Genomic DNA, 20,906 nt, shown 5'->3' with positions numbered 1-20,906 from the left:
AATTCACAGTATTTTTTTAATAAAATTATTCATTGTTATTTTAGTTTCTTGTAGAGTGCAACAAAAACACAGCTAAATATTTACCGATATATCGGTATATTACTTATTTAGCATCAGCCGATATCTGTGCCGTAGCTACAGTTAAACCACCTAAAACTTCAATTCACACGATTTTTTGTCTCATTTACTGTCATTAAACAGTGATTCGTACATATATATCATTATTAATGCTGTCAATCACTCTGCTGTCTAGATATCGGTGCAAGCATCAGCCTTTTAAAAACAGTTGAAAACGCCTAACACAGTCATTTTTCCACGAGCACAAACTGACTGTATTGATGCTGAATTGTGTGTCTCCTCACAGCTGAGTACAAAACGCTGTGTCCCGGAGGAGAGGGTTTCCGGCCCAATCCCATCACTGTCATCCTGGAGGGTAAGAGCGGATCCCCATGATTAAGGACATGTGTTTGTAATGATGCCTATATTAATAATCGGTGTCTCTGTCCCGCTCGCAGACATCGACGAGTGCCAGGAGCTGCCGGGTCTGTGTCAGGGAGGAAACTGCGTCAACACCTTCGGCAGCTTCCAGTGCGAGTGTCCCGCCGGATACTACCTCAACGAGGAGACGCGCATCTGCGAAGGTTTGAACCGATAACAGCTCATTTGAGGCGCTGATCGTTTACGATCGATTCATTTTTAATGTTGTTTAGTGACCTTAAATAATTTTGTATGCATTCATTTATTTATTTGTGTAACTTACTTTTTATTAAATATAACAATAATGAATTAAACAAGGTTATTTAAATAATTCAATGTTAATATTATATGTATATTAATATTTGTAATATTATAATTTTTTATAGAATTTTTCGAATGTGTTCTTAACCTTTATTTTTGTAATTTAAATTAAATAACGTTTAATGGAAATTTTAACTTGTAATGAATTAATTTAAATTAAAGTCTAAACAAATTATATTATATTATTAAGTAAATCATATTATTAATGAATATTTTATTTAATAACTAAATTAATTGATTAAATTTACATTTTATTGTTATGAATTATTTTATTAATTTATAATTGTGTTTAATTTTAATAAAACTAAATAGCAATTTTATAATAAATGCATAAGTATTTTCATTCATATTACCATCTATATTCTGAATTTAATACTTTAACATCTAATTTACTTTTACTTTAAATTATGATTGCATTTCTAATTTATATAAATATTTACATTTAAGAACTTTTATTTACATTTTACATCAAATTTTAATATAAAGTAACCTTAATTTTTGAGTGTATTTTTAATTAATTATTTTAAATAAATACAATAATTAACTGCGAAATAATGTTATATTTATATGATCATTTTACTTTATATTTTAAATGTATATATTTTAATTGAACAATTTTACATTTATTGAATTTTAATGTTCAGTAACCTTGATTTATTTTATGACTTTATTAATAATTTATAGTGTATATCATTGCAATTAAGTAAAATAATTAACTTAAATCACTTTATAATAAATGTATATAAGAATTTTAATTTCTTTCAATCCATATTCATATTTAATCGTTTAATTTTGTGTAATTTACTTTTAAATGGCTTAATTTCAATCAAACGTTTATATTAAATGTATATATTAACATTTGTAATCATTAAATTAATTTACTTATACTTTACTTTTGTTGAATCTAAATGTTAATAATTTCCATTTATTTCATGAATGTGTGTTTTACCGAATTAATTAAATAACATTTATATTTATATTTCAATTGATTGTAAAATGGAGTAATTAAATTAAATAAATTGAATTATTAAAATATTACTTTTGTTGAATTATTTTACGTGCAACTTTAGTTAAATAAAATACTTTTTTAATAAATAATAATAAAAAATGTAATCATTAATTTTATTTAAAATTACAAAATTGTATATTATTTTGTAAAGTTTAGTAACTTATGAATGTATTTTTATGAATTTGCGCAATTTACTTTTATTGAAATTATTAACACTATATAATAGATTTTTAATTCATTTTAAATGATTAAATAATTGTAATAAAGTCATGCAGATTTGTTAATTTCAGCAAACGTCTACAAATTTGTCAAGACAAAAAGCCACTGAATACTTATATATATATATATATATATATATATATATATATATATATATATATATATATTTTTTTTTTTTTTTTTTTTTCTCTCTTTCAGATATTGACGAATGTACTGCACACATCGGCATTTGCGGTCCGGGAACCTGCTACAACACGCTGGGAAACTACACCTGCGTCTGTCCGCCTGAATACATGCAGGTCAACGGAGGAAACAACTGCATGGGTAAGAGACGCTCTTCCAGCATTTTAGGACTGAATTAACCATTTCTGGAGCTCATCTGTGTGTTTTTCTGCAGATATGAGAAAGAGCGTGTGCTATCGCAACTTCAACGACACCTGCGAGAACGAGCTCTCCTTCAACATGACCAAGAAGATGTGCTGCTGTGCCTATAATGTGGGCAAAGCCTGGAACAGACCCTGCGAGGCCTGTCCCACACCCGCCACATGTGAGTTTGACGTGGTATTCGAGAAACTTCAGACTAATTGAGGAGAAATCTTTGAGAAAATACACTGGCTTTACTATTCATTATTGCACAAAAAATATAAAAACTAGAAAATACATGATATAAAACGAAATTCATTGCATAAAATAACACAATTAAATATATAGAAGAAGAAAATAAATGTATGTAAATATAAATCAGTTAGCTGGGCCTTGGTTTTCTGATAGTGTGGCATTTAGACTTGCATTGCCGTTGTGTTTGCAAAATAAAATAAAATAAAAAATAATTGCATTGCATAAAATTAAAAATAGAAATTAAATATGTTATGGATTTCTGAGGGTGTGGCATGCAAATTTAGGCTACTTTTCGATTGCATAAAATCAAAAATATAAATAAATATATTTTATGATTTTTGAGGATATCTGAGGGTTTTCCATTTCATAAAATATAATGGTATAAAATAAAATGCAGTTCATTGCATAATAAATAAATAAATAAATATTTGGTTTCTGACCAGTTTAGTGTTTTATAAATTAAATAAAATAAAAACATTTTTAGGCAGACATTAGTTGTGCCTTGGTTTCTGACCAATTTAGTGTTAAAATTAAATTAAATTAAATTAAATTAAAAGATTGGTTTCTGACCAAATTAGTGTTAAAATCAAATGAAATCAAATAAAAATATTTGGTTTCAAACCAATTTTGTGTTTTATAAAATAAATAAAATAAAATAAAAAATATTTTTAGGCGGACATTAGTTGAGTTTTGGTGTCTGACCAATTTAGTGTTAAAATAAAATAAAATAAAATAAAATAAAAATATTTGGTTTCTTCCATTGCATAAAATATAATGGAATAAAATAAAATGCAGTTCATTGCATAAAAATAAATAAATAAATATTTGGTTTCTTACCAGTTTAGTGTTTTATAAATTAAATAAAATAAAAACATTTTTAGGCAGACATTAGTTGTGCCTTGGTTTCTGACAAATTTAGTGTTTTATAAAATAAAATAAAATACAAATATTTGGTTTCTGACCAATTTTGTGTTTAATAAAATAAATGAAATAAAAAAGAAAACATTTTTAGGCAGACATTAGTTAGGTTTTGGATTCTGACAAATATTGTGTTTTATAAAATAAATTAAATTTAAAAAATAAAAAATAAAAATTTAGGCAGACATTAGTTAAGTCTTGGTTTCTTACAAATGTAGTGTTTTATAAAAAAAAAAAAATTGAGTGTTTTGTAAAATTTATAAAAAAAAAAATAATAATAATAAAATAAAATAAAAAGATAAAAATATTTGGTTTCTGACCAATTTAGTGTTTTATAAAATAAAATAAAATAAAATAAACACAAATGGTTTAGGACCAATTTAGTGTTTTAGAAAATAAATAAAATAAAATAAATAAAATAAAAAACACTTTTAGGCAGACATTAGTTGAGTCCTGGTTTCTGACCAATTTAGCGTTTTATAAAATAAAATAAAATAAAATAAACACATATGGTTTAGGACCAATTTAGTGTTTTATAAAATAAAATAAAATAAAATAAAAAACACTTTTAGGCAGACATTAGTTGAGTCCTGGTTTCTGACCAATTTAGTGTTAAAATAAAATTAAATAAAATAAAATAAAATTAAATTAAATTGAATTAAAAGATTGGTTTCTGACCAATTTAGTGTTAAAATGAAATGAAATCAAATAAAAATATTTGGTTTCAAACCAATTTTGTGTTTTATAAAATAAATAAAATAAAATAAAAATCATTTTTAGGCAGACATTAGTTGAGTCCTGGTTTCTGACCAATTTAGTGTTTTATAAAATAAATAAAATAAAATAAAAAACACTTTTAGGCAGACATTAGTTGAGTCCTGGTTTCTGACCAATTTAGTGTTTTATAAAATAAAATAAAATAAAATAAAAAACACTTTTAGGCAGACATTAGTTGAGTCCTGGTTTCTGACCAATTTAGTGTTAAAATAAAATTAAATTAAATTGAATTAAAAGATTGGTTTCTGACCAATTTAGTGTTAAAATGAAATGAAATCAAATAAAAATATTTGGTTTCAAACCAATTTTGTGTTTTATAAAATAAATAAAATAAAATAAAAAATATTTTTAGGCGGACATTAGTTGAGTCTTGGTGTCTGACCAATTTAGTGTTAAAATAAAATGAAATAAAATAAATAAAAATAAAATAAAATAAAATAAAAATATTTGGTTTCTGACCAATTTTGTGTTTTATAAAATAAATTAAATGAAAAAAAAAATGTAGGCAGACATTACTTAATTCTTGGTTTCTGACAAATTCAGTGTATTTTAAAATAAAATAAAATACAAATATTTGGTTTCTGACCAATTTTGTGTTTTATAAAATAAATTAAATAAAAGAAAAAAGAAAACATTTTTAGGCAGACATTAGTTAGGTTTTGGTTTCTGACAAATATTGTGTTTTATAAAATAAAATACAAATACTTGGTTTTTGACCAATTTTGTGTTTTATAAAATAAATTAAATTTAAAAATTAAAAAAAAAAATTTGGCAGACATTAGTTAAGTCTTGGTTTCTTACAAATGTAGTGTTATAAAAAAAAACACACTTTTAGGCAGACATTAGTTGAGTCCTGGTTTATGACCAATTTAGTGTTTTATAAAATAAATCAAATAAAATAAAAAACACTTTTAGGCAGACATTAGTTGAGTCTTGGTGTCTGACCAATTTAGTGTTTTATAAAATAAAATAAAATAAAATAAAAATATTTGGTTTCTTCCATTGCATAAAATATAATGGAATAAAATAAAATGCAGTTCATTGCATAAAATAAAATAAAATAAATATTTGGTTTCTGACCAGTTTAGTGTTTTATAAATTAAATTAAATAAAAACATTTTTAGGCAGACATTAGTTGTGCCTTGGTGTCTGACCAATTTAGTGTTAAAATAAAATAAAATAAAATAAAAATATTTGGTTTCTGACCAATTTAGTGTTTTATAAATAAAATAAAATAAAAACATTTTTAGGCAGATATTAGTTGTGCCTTGGTTTCTGACCAATTTAGTGTATTATAAAATAAAATAAAATACAAATATTTGGTTTCTGACCAATTTTGTGTTTTATAAAATAAATTAAATAAAAGAAAAAAGAAAACATTTTTAGGCAGACATTAGTTAAGTCTTGGTTTCTGACCAATTTAGTGTTTTATAAAATAAAATAAAAAAAACATTTTTAGGCAGACATTAGTTGAGTCCTGGTTTCTGACCAATTTAGTGTTTTATAAAATAAAATAAAATAAAATAAAATAAAATAAACATATATGGTTTATGACCAATTTAGTGTTTTATAAAATAAATTAAATGAAAAAAAAAAATTTAGGCAGACATTACTTAATTCTTGGTTTCTGACAAATTTAGTGTATTATAAAATAAAATACAAATATTTGGTTTCTGACCAATTTTGTGTTTTATAAAATAAATTAAATAAAAGAAGAAAGAAAACATTTTTAGGCAGACATTAGTTAAGTCCTGGTTTCTGACCAATTTAGTGTTTTATAAAATAAAATAAAATAAAATAAACATATATGGTTTATGACCAATTTAGTGTTTTAAAAAATAAATAAAATAAAATAAAAAACACTTTTAGGCAGACATTAGTTGAGTCCTGGTTTCTGACCAATTTAGTGTTTTATAAAATTTATAAAAAAATAAAAAAAATAATAAAATAAAAAGATAAAAATATTTGGTTTCTGACCAATTTAGTGTTTAATAAAAAAATTAAAAATAAAATGATAAAAATATTTGGTTTCTGGCCATCATTAAAAGTCTCCACACTGATTCTATAGTGACTGGTTTGTGTTCATCTGTGTGTTTGTGCAGCCGAGTACCAGCTGTTGTGTGGAAACCAGGCTCCAGGTTTCATCATCGACATCCACACTGGAAAACCCATCGGTGAGTCACTTCTCAACATCTCAGCATCTCACTTCATCAACATGTGATTTATCATCACATCAACACCACATTTCTATCCCCTCAGACATCGACGAGTGCCGCGAGATCCCGGGAATCTGTGCTAACGGCGTCTGCATCAACCAGATCGGCAGCTTCCGCTGCGAGTGTCCAATGGGCTTCAGCTACAACAACATCCTGCTCATATGTGAAGGTACTGACCCCCGACTGCCTTTATACTAAACATCGCTGCCGTATTTCTTGACTTACGCCTTCTGTCCGCTACAGATATCGACGAGTGCAACAGCGGTGATAACCTGTGCCAGCGTAACGCTAACTGCATCAACATCCCCGGTAGCTACCGCTGCGAGTGTTCGGCCGGATTCAAGCTTTCTCCCAGCGGAGCCTGCGTCGGTGAGTCCGCCTTTAGTTATTTACATAACAAAATAAGATCATAAAAATTTGAATGATTTTTTTTTAATGTAGTTGTTAAAGTTGTGGCATTCAAATTCGGGCTGAATTTTATAAAATGTAAATAAAATGACTTTTAGTAGGCAGCAATTGACACAATTTTAGTTTTTTTTTGTTGCACAGAACCACTTGCATAACTTTATCAGGTACAATATGCGCCGGTATAATGTTATCGATATTAAAAGTGCAACGAAAAGCGCAACTTTCATTATTTTGAGTATTTACATGATATGATTTTGGTTGTTCTTATTTTTCAGGGATGTTTTGTTTACCTTTTCTAGTCATTGTGGCAGCAATAATTGAATCTAGAATTATTTATATAATTTTATTTGATTTTATTTTACTTTATATTTTCTGAGACTGAATTAAGACCGAATTACTGCTAAAAATCATTTATATTTACATATTTTTTTATTTTGTTTTTTATTTTATTTTATTTAAATGGACCCTGAATTTAAATGACACACCTTCAAAAACCAACCCATCTAATGACTGTTTTTATTTTATTTTATCGTTTTATTTTATGACTGCTTAATATGTTATTTTTTATTTCATTTTATTTGATCCAAATAGACTCTAAATTTAAATGCCACTAATTAAAAAAACAATCCATCGAATGACAGCTCAAATTATTTATTTTTTGTATTATTTTATTTTATTTATTGACTGCCTAAATAATTCAATTTTATTGTTTAATTTAATTTTATGCAAACTTTTTTTTTATGCACATTGAGTTTTAATGACACCCATCTAATGACTGCTTAAATTATTATTATTTTTTGTGTTTTTTTAAATTACTACTAAAAGTATTTATATTTATTGTTTCATTTTATTTTTTTTTAATTTTTTTTTTTATGGAAATGAATTTTGAATGACACCCATATAATAAGTGATTAAAATAATTTAATCACTTATTAGATGGGTGTCATTCAAACTCCATTTCCATAAAAAAAAAAAAAAAAATGCTTTTTAATTATTTAGCTTTTTAATTTAATTTTTTTTTAATTACTGCTGAAAGTATTTATTTTTATAGTTTAATTTAATTTAATTTTATATTTAAATTTTATGCAAATTGCATTTTTATTTAATTTATTTTAATTACTGCTGAAAGTGTTTATATTTATAGGTTTATTTTATTTTCTATTTTAATTAGATTTTATGCAAATTGCATTTGAATGACACTCATCTAATGACTGCTTAAATTATTTCTTATTTTATTGTATTTATTTTAATTACTGCAAAATTTTTATATTTGTTGTTTTATTTTATTTTATTTCATTTTAAAAATTTTATTTTACGCAAATTGAATTTGAATGACACCTATCTAATAATTGTTTAAATTATTTATTTATTTTTATTTTATTTTATTTTAATGGTGCCAACCCACCTAATGACTGCTTAAGCAATTTATATTATTTTTTTATGTTTTACTTTTTTTTTTTTTTTTCTTCAATATTCATAAGGCTTCCATCTGATTTTAGGGCTAATTAGCATGATCCCTTTTAGTAAAACATATTTTTGTGAATCACTTTCATTTTTATATTCATTCCCACAATGCTTTTATAATATGAGCATCTTTATAAATCACAGGCGGTTTTCCAGTAAACAGCTCAGTGTAATTGTGTTGTTGTGTGGTGTTTGTTCAGACCGCAACGAGTGTCAGGAGATCCCGAACGTGTGCAGTCATGGTGAGTGTATCGACACTCAGGGCAGCTTCCGCTGTCTGTGCCACAACGGCTTCAAGACCACACCAGACCAGACCATGTGCATGGGTGAGTGTCTGCAACCAGTTTTCACTTGTCAGATGCTCTGAAACAAGTCTCGCGTGTGATCGCCTCAATCTCATTGTCTCTGGCAGATATCGACGAGTGCGACCGACAGCCGTGTGGAAACGGCACCTGTAAGAACACAGTGGGCTCCTACAACTGCTTGTGCTTCCCTGGCTTCGAACTCACGCACAACAACGACTGCATGGGTAAGAAAACACCACTATTACAACTAATACAGTTTGTAGATTGACCATAATGTGACTGGAAACCCGTTGAGTTACACAGCAATAATATGTGTCCATAATGAATCCGATTACGTGTTATATTGGTCCCTTTTTTTCTTTAATCAGAATGAAACTTTACAGTTTACAACCTTTTAAACTCTTAAAATACATAATTAACCATTTTATCAGCACTAAACACTGTTTCCTTTCCTTTAATCAAAATGAAACTTTACAACTTCGCAATTTTAACATTCATTTAAAATGTTTTAGCTGGATTTTAAGCCTGTTAACCTTTTTAAAATAACTTACAATTTAATATTGTAAATAAATGTCCATACTGTCAGCAGTAAACACTAAAATGTTTCCTTTTATCAAAACGAAACTTTACCATTTTAAATGATTTAAAACATTTTAGCATGATTTTAACCATTTAAACTCTAAGTGATTAACTATATGATATTGTAAAGAAATGTTCACATTGTCAGCAGTAAACACTGATGCGTTTCCCCCCGAAACTTTACAATTTTAACATTTATTTAAAACGTTTTAGCAGGATTTTGTCCCTTTAAGCTCTTTTTAGTAATTAAAAATGTAACGTTGTAAAGAAAGTTCAATATTATCAGCAGTGAACACTTAAATGCTTTATTTCCTTTAATCAAAATTAAACTTTACCACTTAAAAAAATATTTGAAACTTTTTATAATGTGATTTTAACCAATTAAACTATTTAAATACATAGTTAACTATTTAATATTGTAAACTATTTAATATTATACCCTTTAAGCTCTTTTAAGTAATTAACAATTTAATATTGCAAAGAAATTCCTATATTTTCAGCAGTGAACACTTATATGATTCCTTTCCCTTAATCAAAGTGAAATTTTACAATTTAAAATTTTTTTTTTTAATCTTTTTATAATGTGATTTTAACCATTTAAACTCTTTAAATACATAGTTAATTATTTAATATTGTAAATAAAGGTACATATTATCAGTAGTAAACACTGAAGTGTTTCCTTTTACAATTTTAAGTTATTTAAAACGTTTTAGCATGATTTTAACCATTTAAACTTTTATAAGTGATTAACTATTTAATATTGTAAACAAATTACCATATTATTAGCAGTAAACACTAAAATGAAACTTTACAATTTTAACATTTAAAACGTTTTAGCGTTGTTTTAACCCTTTAAGCTCTTTTAGGTAATTAACAATTTAATATTGTAAAGAAATTCCTGTATTATGAGCAGCAAACACTAAAATGTTTCCAATCCGTTTAATCATAAATGAAACAATTTTTAACATTTATTTAGAAGTTTTAAGTGTGATTTTAACCATTTAAACTCTAAGGCCTGGTTTCACAGACAGGGCTTAGGTTAAGCCAGGAATAGGCCATGGTTCAATTAGGATAATTAAGCAATTTTTATAAACATGCTTGCAAAAAATCATTACTGATGTGCATCTTAAGACAAAACAAAGGCACTGATATATTTTAAGATCAAACTGTGCAATTTTATTTCAGTTGAAACAACTCAGACTTACATTTTAGTCTAGAACTAAGCTTAAGCCTTGTCTGTGAAACTGGGGGTTAGTGATTAACAATTTAAAACCAAAGAAATTTCCATTTTATCAGCAGTAAACACTAAAATGTTTCCTTGAATCAGAAATGAAACGTATTTAGAAGTTAAGCGTGTCTTTAACCATTTAAACTCTTTTAAATAATTAACATTTAATATTCTCAAAAAATGTCCATATTGTCAGCAGTAAAATGTTTCCTTTAATCAAAAATGAAACTTTACCATTTTAACATTCATTTAGAAGTTTTAAGTGTGATTTTAGCCATTTAAACTCTAAGTGATTAACAATTTAATACTTTAAAGAAACGTTTTAGCGTGCTTTTCCTTCTCTTTAATCAAAAATGAAACCTTTTTACAACTTAAGTTCAATTAAAACATTTTAACGTGATTTTAACTATTTAAACTCTTTTAAGTGATTAACTATTTAATATTGTAAATAAAGTTGCATATTATCAGCAGTAAACACTAATGTTTCCTTTTCTTGAATCAAATATCAAACTTTACAATTTTAATTTATTTAAAACATTTTAGCGTGATATTAACCATTTAAAATCTTTAAGTGATTAACTATTAAATATTGCAAAGAAATTACCATATTATCAGCAGTAAACACTAAAATGTTTCCTTTCCTTTAATCCAAAATGAAACACAGTTTTAACATTTATTTAAAACTTTTTAAGCATGATTTTAACCATTTAAACTCTTTTAAGCAATTAACTATTTAATATTGTATAGAAATTTCCATAATATTAGCAGTAAACACTTAAATGTTTCCCTTTCTTTAATCAAATTGAAACTTTACAATTTTAAAATGTATTTAAAACATTTTTCTAATGTGATTTTAACCATTTAAACTCATTAAATACATAGTTAACTATTTATTATCTTGAAGTAAGCTGCATATTATCAGTTTTAACGAGAAAAAGGTTTTCTTTCCTTTGATCAAAATAAAACTTTACAATTTTAAAATGTGTTTTAACTTTTTTTCTAATGCGATTTTAACCATTTAACTCTTTAAAGACAGTTAATGATTTAATATCATAAAGAAATGTGCATATTATCATGAATGAAAACTTTACAATTTTCACAGTTATTTTAAACATTTTAACATGATTTTAACCAATTAAACTCTTTTAGGTAATTAAAAAAATGAATACTGTACAGAACTTTCCATATTATCAGCAATAAACGCTAAAATGTTTCCTTTCCTTTAATCAAAATTAAACTTTACAATATTAACATTTATTTAAAACATTTTAGCGTGATTTTAAGTAAAGAAATTTCCATATTATCAGCAATTTCCATATTTCCTTTAATCAAAAATTAAACTACAATTTTAAGTTATTTAAAACATTTTAGCTTGACTTTAACCATTTAAACTCTTTAAATACATAGTTAACTATTTAATATTGTAAAGAAATATTCGTATTATCAGCAGTAAACACCAAAATGTTTTCTTAACTTTAATCAAACATTAAACTTTACAATTTAAGTTATTTAAAACATTTTAACATGATTTTAACCATTTAAACTCTTTTAAGTGATTAACCATTTAATCATTTAAATAAAGTTGCATATTATCATTAGTAAACACTAAAATGTTTCCTTTCCTTTAACCAAAATTAAACTTTACAATTTTAAAATGTATTGTAAACTTATGTTTTACCATTTAAATTCTTTAAACACAGTTAACTATTTAATATTGTAAATAAAGGTGCGTATTGTCAGCAGTAAAAACAAAAAGTTTTCTTTTATTTAATCAAAATGAAAGGTTACGATTTTAAAATGTATTTTAAATTTGTTGTATTGTGATTGTTAACCATTTAAACTCATACATAATTAACCATTTAATATTGAAAAGAAAATTGCACATTGTCACCTGTGAAGACTAAATATTTCCTATCTTTGATCAAAATGAAACTTTACAATTTTAAAATGTATTGTAAACTTATGTTTAACCATTTAAATTCTTTAAACTATTTAATATTGTAAATAAAGTTGCACATTGTCAGCAATAAAAACAAAAAAGTTTCCTTTTATTTAATCAAAATGAAAGGTTACGATTTTAAAATGTATTTTAAATTTGTTGTATTGTCAATGTTAACCATTTAAACTCATACATAATTAACCATTTAATATTGAAAAGAAAATTGCACATTGTCACCTGTGAAGACTAAATATTTCCTATCTTTGATCAAAATGAAACTTTACAATTTTAAAATGTATTGTAAACTTATGTTTAACCATTTAAATTCTTTAAACTATTTAATATTGTAAATAAAGTTGCACATTGTCAGCAATAAAAACAAAAAAGTTTCCTTTTATTTAATCAAAATGAAACGTTACGATTTTAAAATGTATTTTAAATTTGTTGTATTGTGATTGTGAACCATTTAAACTCATACATAATTAACCATTTAATATTGAAAAGAAAATTGCACATTGTCACCTGTGAAGACTAAATATTTCCTGTCTTTGATCAAAATGAAACTTTACAATTTTAAAATGTATTGTAAACTTATGTTTAACCATTTAAATTCTTTAAACTATTTAATATTGTAAATAAAGTTGCACATTGTCAGCAATAAAAACAAAAAAGTTTCCTTTTATTTAATCAAAATGAAACGTTACGATTTTAAAATGTATTTTAAATTTGTTGTATTGTGATTGTTAACCATTTAAACTCATACATAATTAACCATTTAATATTGAAGAGAAAATTGCACATTGTCACCTGTGAAGACTAAATATTTCCTATCTTTGATCAAAATGAAACTTTACAATTTTAAAATGTATTGTAAACTTATGTTTAACCATTTAAATTCTTTAAACTATTTAATATTGTAAATAAAGTTGCACATTGTCAGCAATAAAAACAAAAAAAGTTTCCTTTTATTTAATCAAAATGAAACGTTACGATTTTAAAATGTATTTTAAATTTGTTGTATTGTGATTGTTAACCATTTAAACTCATACATAATTAACCATTTAATATTGAAAAGAAAATTGCACACTGTCACCTGTGAAGACTAAATATTTCCTATCTTTGATCAAAATGAAACTTTACAATTTTAAAATGTATTTTAAACATTTAGTATTGTGACTTTAACCATTTAAACTCTTTAAATACATATTTAACTATTTAATATTGTAAATACATTTGCATATTAGCAGGAAAGACTCAAATGTTTCCCTTAATCAAAATGAAAAACTTTACAATTTTAAATGTAATTTCAACTTTCTTTCAGATATCGACGAGTGCAGCGTTCACGCCAGTCAGGTGTGCAGGAACGGCCAGTGCATCAACAGCATGGGCTCCTTCAGGTGTCTGTGTCTGGACGGATATAACCTGACGCCGGACGGCAAGAACTGTGTCGGTGAGTCTCCAACTTCATTAACCAGCTCACCAACACGCCGTCTGTTACTCTATAGATCATCGATACACTCCAGAACCGCAGTAATGCTTTACAGTCCTCACTATAGATCCCCGAAACCTCTCGATCCATTAACAAGAGAGGGTTTCAGCAGATTCAAGCTAATTAAACACTTCAACATCTATAGCATTGATCAGGAGTGCAGATCTACAGGGAAATGCATCTCGTGTTTATTACCGTGGACCGAATTAGCTATATTTATCTATATTTTAAAATAAAAGTCCCCATGCATATTGCTTTTGTTAGCAATATATTTACATTTACAAATATATTTTATATATTAATCACATTTTTTTTATAATGTTACCACTACAAGTATTTTGATAGAAATTGCATTGTAAGTTGTGTAAGTTTATACATAAATTCTAGATGTTCTTAAATATGCATTTTTTATTTAATAATATTTTGCAATCGAATGAGATGAAACAGGATATTTTATTAATTGTATTTAGCAAACACGTATGTATAAATCTTATGTTTTAATGTATTATTTTATTCACTGTAAGTTTTTTAGTTTTATATTACTACTATTTCATATATTTTCTACAATGATTATGCAATATGTCGCCATAAATAACTATTATTTTATTTTATTTAGATAAAGTAGGGTGTTTTATTAGTTTTACTTGCATAAAATGTTTATAAATAAGATATTTACATATTTTGTAATGTTTTAGTGCATATCTAATATTACTAATATTATAATACATTTTACACTTTATATTGTCTTTACTAAATATTACTTTATTTAGATAAAGTAGGTAATTTTAGTAGTTGTACCTAGTAATTTGTAATTAAATTAAATGAAATATGGTGTTTTATTAGTTGTATTTTAACAAAACTGAATGTTTTGCTTTAAAAAAATAGAAATAAAATGAATACATATTTTAAATATATTACAGAAATATATTTCTAATATTTACTTCATTTTATATAATTATTTCTTTGCATTAATAAGTATTATTTTATTTAGATAATGTAGTGTGTTTTATTAGTTGTACCTTATAAACAAAAACTTAAATATTTATTTGCTGAAATGCTGGTATTTTACAATTGAATTAGATGAAATACAGTATTGTTTTATTAGTTGTATTCAAAAAGAATTTGTTTTACATACAAATATTTATAAACAAGATGTATTCATATTTTAAATACATTTTATTTATTATATATATATATATATATATATATATATATATATATATATATATATATATATATATACATACATACACACACACATATATATATTACTGAAGATTTTATATAATAATTTATGATTTAATATATAATTTTAAAGTATTTAGATAATGTAGTGTGTTTTATTAGTTGTACCTATTGTAAATGTATCATTAAAACTATAAAAATGTTTATTGTGAATAAGAGACTGATCTGAATAATGAATGCTGTATCAGATCAGATTTTACCTATTGTACATTTATCAAAAATTTATATTTATAAATATAAATTTTAAAATATTTGTTTTACAACTGTAAATATTGATATTTTGCAATTGAATTAGATGACAGGGTGTTTAAGATGAATTTATGTTTTACATACAAATTATTTTATATTTATTAGAGATTTTATATTAATAGTACTTCATATTTTTTTTTTATATTTTATATACTGTATAAATATTAGATATACATATTAAATAGCTATTTTGGTATAATTAAAACATTACCCTGATTATGGAGGACCAAATTACTCAAAATTAAATATTTAAATAAATGTTGAAATATATAAATAAATCGTTAAATACTTAATGAAATAATTAAATACATAAATAAATGCATATATACACAAACACACACATTTATTCATTGATTCATTTAATTTATTCATTCATTCATTTCTTCGTTTATTTATGCATTTATTCATTTATTTACAACTGTAACCTTGAAAATTAAATGTGGATGAAATAAATGAATAAAGAAATGAATGAATAAATAAAAACATTTATTTAATTATTTTTTATCATTTTTTATAATATATTTATAATTTTGAGTAAGTTGGCCCTCCATACCTGATATCAAAGCTGCTGTTTTTAACAGCTTTTTGAAATTGTTATCTTGGCTGTAGCTACACTTTCCGAGTGTGTAAATGTTATATAATCTGCTGTTCATCGTGTGTCAGATATCAACGAGTGCGTGACGCTCCCGGGCGCCTGTCAGCCGGGAACCTGTCAGAATCTGGACGGCTCGTTCCGCTGCATCTGTCCGCCCGGATACGAGGTGCAGAACGACAAGTGTGTGGGTAAGAGACTCTCCTCAGCACAATTCAGCATTAACCGCTTCATATGTACACCCTTGTGGCCCGCACTGACCAGCCCTGTCCTCTGTTTGTCCCTCACAGATATCAACGAGTGCAACGTGGAGCCCAACATCTGTCAGTTCGGCACGTGTAAAAACACTCCAGGCAGCTTCCAGTGCATCTGTCAGCCCGGATTCGTGCTGTCCGACAACGGCCGCCGCTGCTTCGGTGAGAAACACACGCTAAACGCCCATTTTATCATATAAAAATGCCGTTTATTACTGTTATTTTATTTTATACAACAGTTCTTTCTGGTCCTCGAATCTGATTGGCTAATAAGAGTCTCCAAATCTCATCATGTTTATGTAAATTCAATGCTGTATGTCAAAGCGCTGCCTTTGTATGTTTGACTGAATTGCCTAGAAGCTTTTATGATGGCTGTTGTTGTTGTTTATTAAATATTATTATTCAACAAATAATATTTAATATAAAACATAGTATTTAAAGCATTTAGTGTTAAAAAAAACGGTGCGTGTTCACGATGATGATTTTAGTTACTTTGTTCCGGCATTAGATAGCGACGAGAGGCATTCATAATCATTCACTTTATTTTCACTACAAATCTGTCTAAAGTAAGTAAGGTCTAGTAAGGAGTCAGTAAGGTGTTTTTTATTTAGCAAGCATGTATTAAATTAATCAAAAGTAGTATTTATAATATTTAAAAAAAAATTATTTCAAATAAATGCTAAAAAATATACTCAGTCCCAAACTTTTGAATGCTAGTTTTGCAATTTATATAGTTTACAGATTTCAAAATTACAGATTAATTTATTAGCTCAGTATTTTTCATAAAATAAATAAATAAAATAAAAAATAAATCATACCCAATCCCAAACTATTTTTAAAACAAATTACAGATTAATTTAACAACTCAGTATATTTCATAAAATAAATAGATTAAATTAAATTTAAAATCATACCCAGTCCCAAACTTTTAAATGCTAGTTTTGCAATTTATGTAGTTTATAGATTTCAAAACTACAGATTAATTTAATAGCTCAGTATATTTCATAAAATAAAAAAATTAAATAAAATAAAAAATTATACCTAATCCCAAATTTTTGAATGCTAGTTTTGCAATTTATATAGTTTGCAGGTTTCAAAATTACAGATTAATTTAATAATTCTGTATAATATATAAATATATATATATATATATATATATATATATATATAATACAAAATAAAATAGGTCATATCCAACCCCAAACTTTTGCAATATATATAGTTATATATAGTGCAATTAATATAATTTACCAATTTCAAAATTGCTAATTAATTTAATAATTCTGTATATTAAAAAAAATAAAAAAATAAAAAAATAAAAAAAATAAATATATATATCAAATAATAATAATAATAATAATAATAATAATAATAATAATATATATAATGCACGTTTGAGTGGTAGTTTTGCAATTTATATAGTTTAAAGATTTCAAAATTACAGAATAATTTAAAAGCTGTATATTTATAAAATAAATAATACAAAATAAAATTAATCATACCCAATCCCAAACAATTAAGTGGTAGTTTTGCTATTTATATAATTTACAGATTTCAAAATTGCTGATTAATTTAATAGCTCAGTATATTTCATAAAATAAATAAATAAAATAAAATAAAATAAATCATAGCCAATCCCAAACAATTTTACAATTAAAAAAAAAAAAACAGTTTTAACAACTCATTATATTTCATAAAATAAATAGATTAAATTAAATTAAAAATCATACCCAGTCCCAAACTTTTAAATGGTAGTTTTGCAATTTATATAGTTTATAGATTTCAAAACTACAGATTAATTTAATAGCTCAGTATATTTTATAAAATAAAAAAATAAAATAAATTATACCTAATCCCAAATTTTTGAATGCTAGTTTTGCAATTTATACAGTTTGCAGGTTTCAAAATTACAGATTAATTTAATAATAAAAAAAAAATAAAAAAAATTATACCCAATCCCAAACAATTGAGTGGTAGTTTTGCAATTTATATAATTTGCAGATTTCAAAATTGCTGATTAATTTAATAGCTCAGTATATTTCATAAAATAAATAAATAAAATTAAATGAAAAATCATACCCAATCCCAAACTTTTAAATAGTAGTTTTGCAATTTATATAGTTTACAGATTTCAAAATTACAGAATAATTTAATAGCTCAGTATATTTCATAAAATAAATAATTTAAAAAAAAATCATACCCAAACCCAAACTTTTAAATGCTAGTTTTGCAATTTATATATTTTACAGATTTCAAAACTACAGATTAATGTAATAGCTCAGTATATTTCATAAAATAAATAAAGAAAATAAAATAAAATAAAAAATCATACCCAATCCCAAACAATTGAGTGGTAGTTTTGGAATTTACATAGTTTACAGATTTCAAAATTACATTCACTTAACTCAGTATATTTACAAAAAAAATAAAACAATCACTCTTAACACATGAAAGGATATTAATGTTACAACAAAGGTAACGCTTTCCTCAGCAGACATTCAAACTATAAAAATGTTTATTGTGAATAAGAGACTGATCTGAATAATGAATGCTGTATCAGATGCAGGTAATCACGATTTCTCAGTCTACCTCTCTCTCATAATCAAACGTTACATAAAACAATGAGCTTTTAATACAGTATACAATAAGATTTCAATGAAGCAACTCAACGTTTGTTCGTTACTAGTCCTAAAGTGACGTTTTGGAATTAGTAACAGAGGCTTTTTCTCAGCTGATCAACTGTCAAACTTAAATTTGAATGCAATATCTCACGAGTAGATGTGGGATATGGCTCATTTATTATGTTGGAATTGTAACTATTATTAAATTTAATAAGCATTAAGTAGTATTTTGGTGTATGTTTCATCACATGAATGTGTGTTTTTGTCATCAGACACACGCGAGAGCTTCTGTTTCACACGTTTTGAAGCGGGCAAATGCTCTGTACCCAAACCGCTGAATACCACCAAAGCCAAGTGCTGCTGCAGCCTGCTGCCCGGCGAGGGATGGGGTGACCCCTGCGAACTTTGTCCGCGCGAGACCGAAGGTACAACACCACAAACACACTGATGAGTTCACTTCATGACCGTATATCAAAGCAGAAAACTACTGATGTTTAATAGAAGGAAACTACAGTCATTTTTTCTAAAAGGAAACATAATAATACATTTAAATTAAATTTTTTTAAATAAAATATATAATAAATATGTAAAATATAAAAAATATAATAAAAATTAGCACTATAAAGAATATATATGTAGTAGTTTTTATATAATAAACTAAGATATACGTATATAGTTCATATAATTATTAATTTAATGAAACTGTTTAATAATTAATAAATCATTCTAATTTTTCAAAATACATTTCGGCATAGTTCATTGAAATTTTATGGAAATAAAGTACAATTTAGTACAATTTTATACAAATTTGTAATATTAATTTGACCAAAAATAATACTTTCGTAAAAAAAATTTAACAAAACAATAAATGTTTTAAATAAATAATGAACAGTTTTAATGTTAATACATATTAGCCAGTTTAGTTTTGATCATTTATTTTAATTGTAAAAAAATATATTTTAGAATTTGTATTAAAATTGTTGCATTTTATTAAAATTATTTAACAAAAAGAATATTTTAATGAAAATTTATCAAAACAAATAATGTAATAAAAAATGTTTTATATAAATAAATGTATAATTTAATACATTTTAGTCACTTTAATAAAAAAAAGTGAGTACTTTATCATTTGTATTACAATTTTGTTAAGTTATATTAAAATGTATTTAATCCGTAACATTCATTTGATCGTTTCATTTAACAAAAATAACATTTTCATAATAATTTAATAAAAAAATATTTAAATAACATAGTTCTAATTTAATTACTAAAACATTCTACATTTTATATACATTTCAGTCATTTTGATGTTGATAATTTAACGGAACAAAAAAGCAAATTTAATAATGTAATATAAAATAAATAGTAATTTGGTCATTTTTACCATTTAACTTGACATAAAGTTGAATAATTGAATACAACTTGTTTTATATTATTAATAAATGATTCTAAATGTTGAAATAAAATGTTATTATTTTTTAAATTATAATTTTGACAATTTAAAAATATTTAATAATTAAAAAAATTGTACATCATTTAGATTTAATTAAAAAATTAAGTAGAACTATTTAATAATTTAATAATAATGTTTTATATAATTAATCAGTTATTTAACTTTTATAAAAAAAATAACTATAATTTTCTTTTAATAAAAAAAAAATATAAAATGTTGCATAGATTTCAAATTTGAATATTTTAATATATCAAACTGAATTTAATTTAAGAAATCAGACCCTTCATGTGTCTGTATGGTTTATAATATCAGAATATGACAGAAATTTTGTCGTGTTTTTCTCCCACAGCCGCGTTTCACACGTTGTGTCCGTACGGTCACGAGGCCGTCCCGAGACCCGAAGGACGTGAAGGTGAGAAAACCAGTTAAACTCTGTCAACTAAAGCACGTTTCCTTCCCACAATCCCCTGTTCTAACGTCCCTTTGCCTCTGCAGACATGAATGAGTGCGTGGAAAACCCAGGCA

General features: G+C 25.0%; 1 protein-coding gene across 1 annotated transcript in view; it reads left to right on the top strand.

Annotated features, from left to right (window-relative positions):
* Positions 1-20,906, top strand: part of LOC141338971 (fibrillin-2-like) — a 28,116-nt gene that overhangs the window by 1,286 nt on the left and 5,924 nt on the right. The window contains exons 2-16 of the mRNA XM_073844582.1: positions 365-433; positions 516-641; positions 2,225-2,350; positions 2,424-2,573; positions 6,442-6,513; positions 6,599-6,724; positions 6,799-6,924; positions 8,628-8,753; positions 8,840-8,956; positions 13,800-13,928; positions 16,125-16,244; positions 16,344-16,469; positions 19,201-19,353; positions 20,731-20,793; positions 20,877-20,903. Of these exons, the coding sequence (XP_073700683.1) occupies positions 365-433; positions 516-641; positions 2,225-2,350; positions 2,424-2,573; positions 6,442-6,513; positions 6,599-6,724; positions 6,799-6,924; positions 8,628-8,753; positions 8,840-8,956; positions 13,800-13,928; positions 16,125-16,244; positions 16,344-16,469; positions 19,201-19,353; positions 20,731-20,793; positions 20,877-20,903 (1,656 nt within the window). The remainder of the gene's footprint in view (positions 1-364; positions 434-515; positions 642-2,224; positions 2,351-2,423; positions 2,574-6,441; positions 6,514-6,598; positions 6,725-6,798; positions 6,925-8,627; positions 8,754-8,839; positions 8,957-13,799; positions 13,929-16,124; positions 16,245-16,343; positions 16,470-19,200; positions 19,354-20,730; positions 20,794-20,876; positions 20,904-20,906) is intronic.

The sequence above is a fragment of the Garra rufa genome, chromosome 7, assembly GCF_049309525.1.
Source record: "Garra rufa chromosome 7, GarRuf1.0, whole genome shotgun sequence".
NCBI lineage: Eukaryota > Metazoa > Chordata > Actinopteri > Cypriniformes > Cyprinidae > Garra > Garra rufa.
The sequence above is the reverse complement of the archived record's forward strand: the minus strand, read 5'-3'. Positions and strand labels throughout refer to the sequence as shown.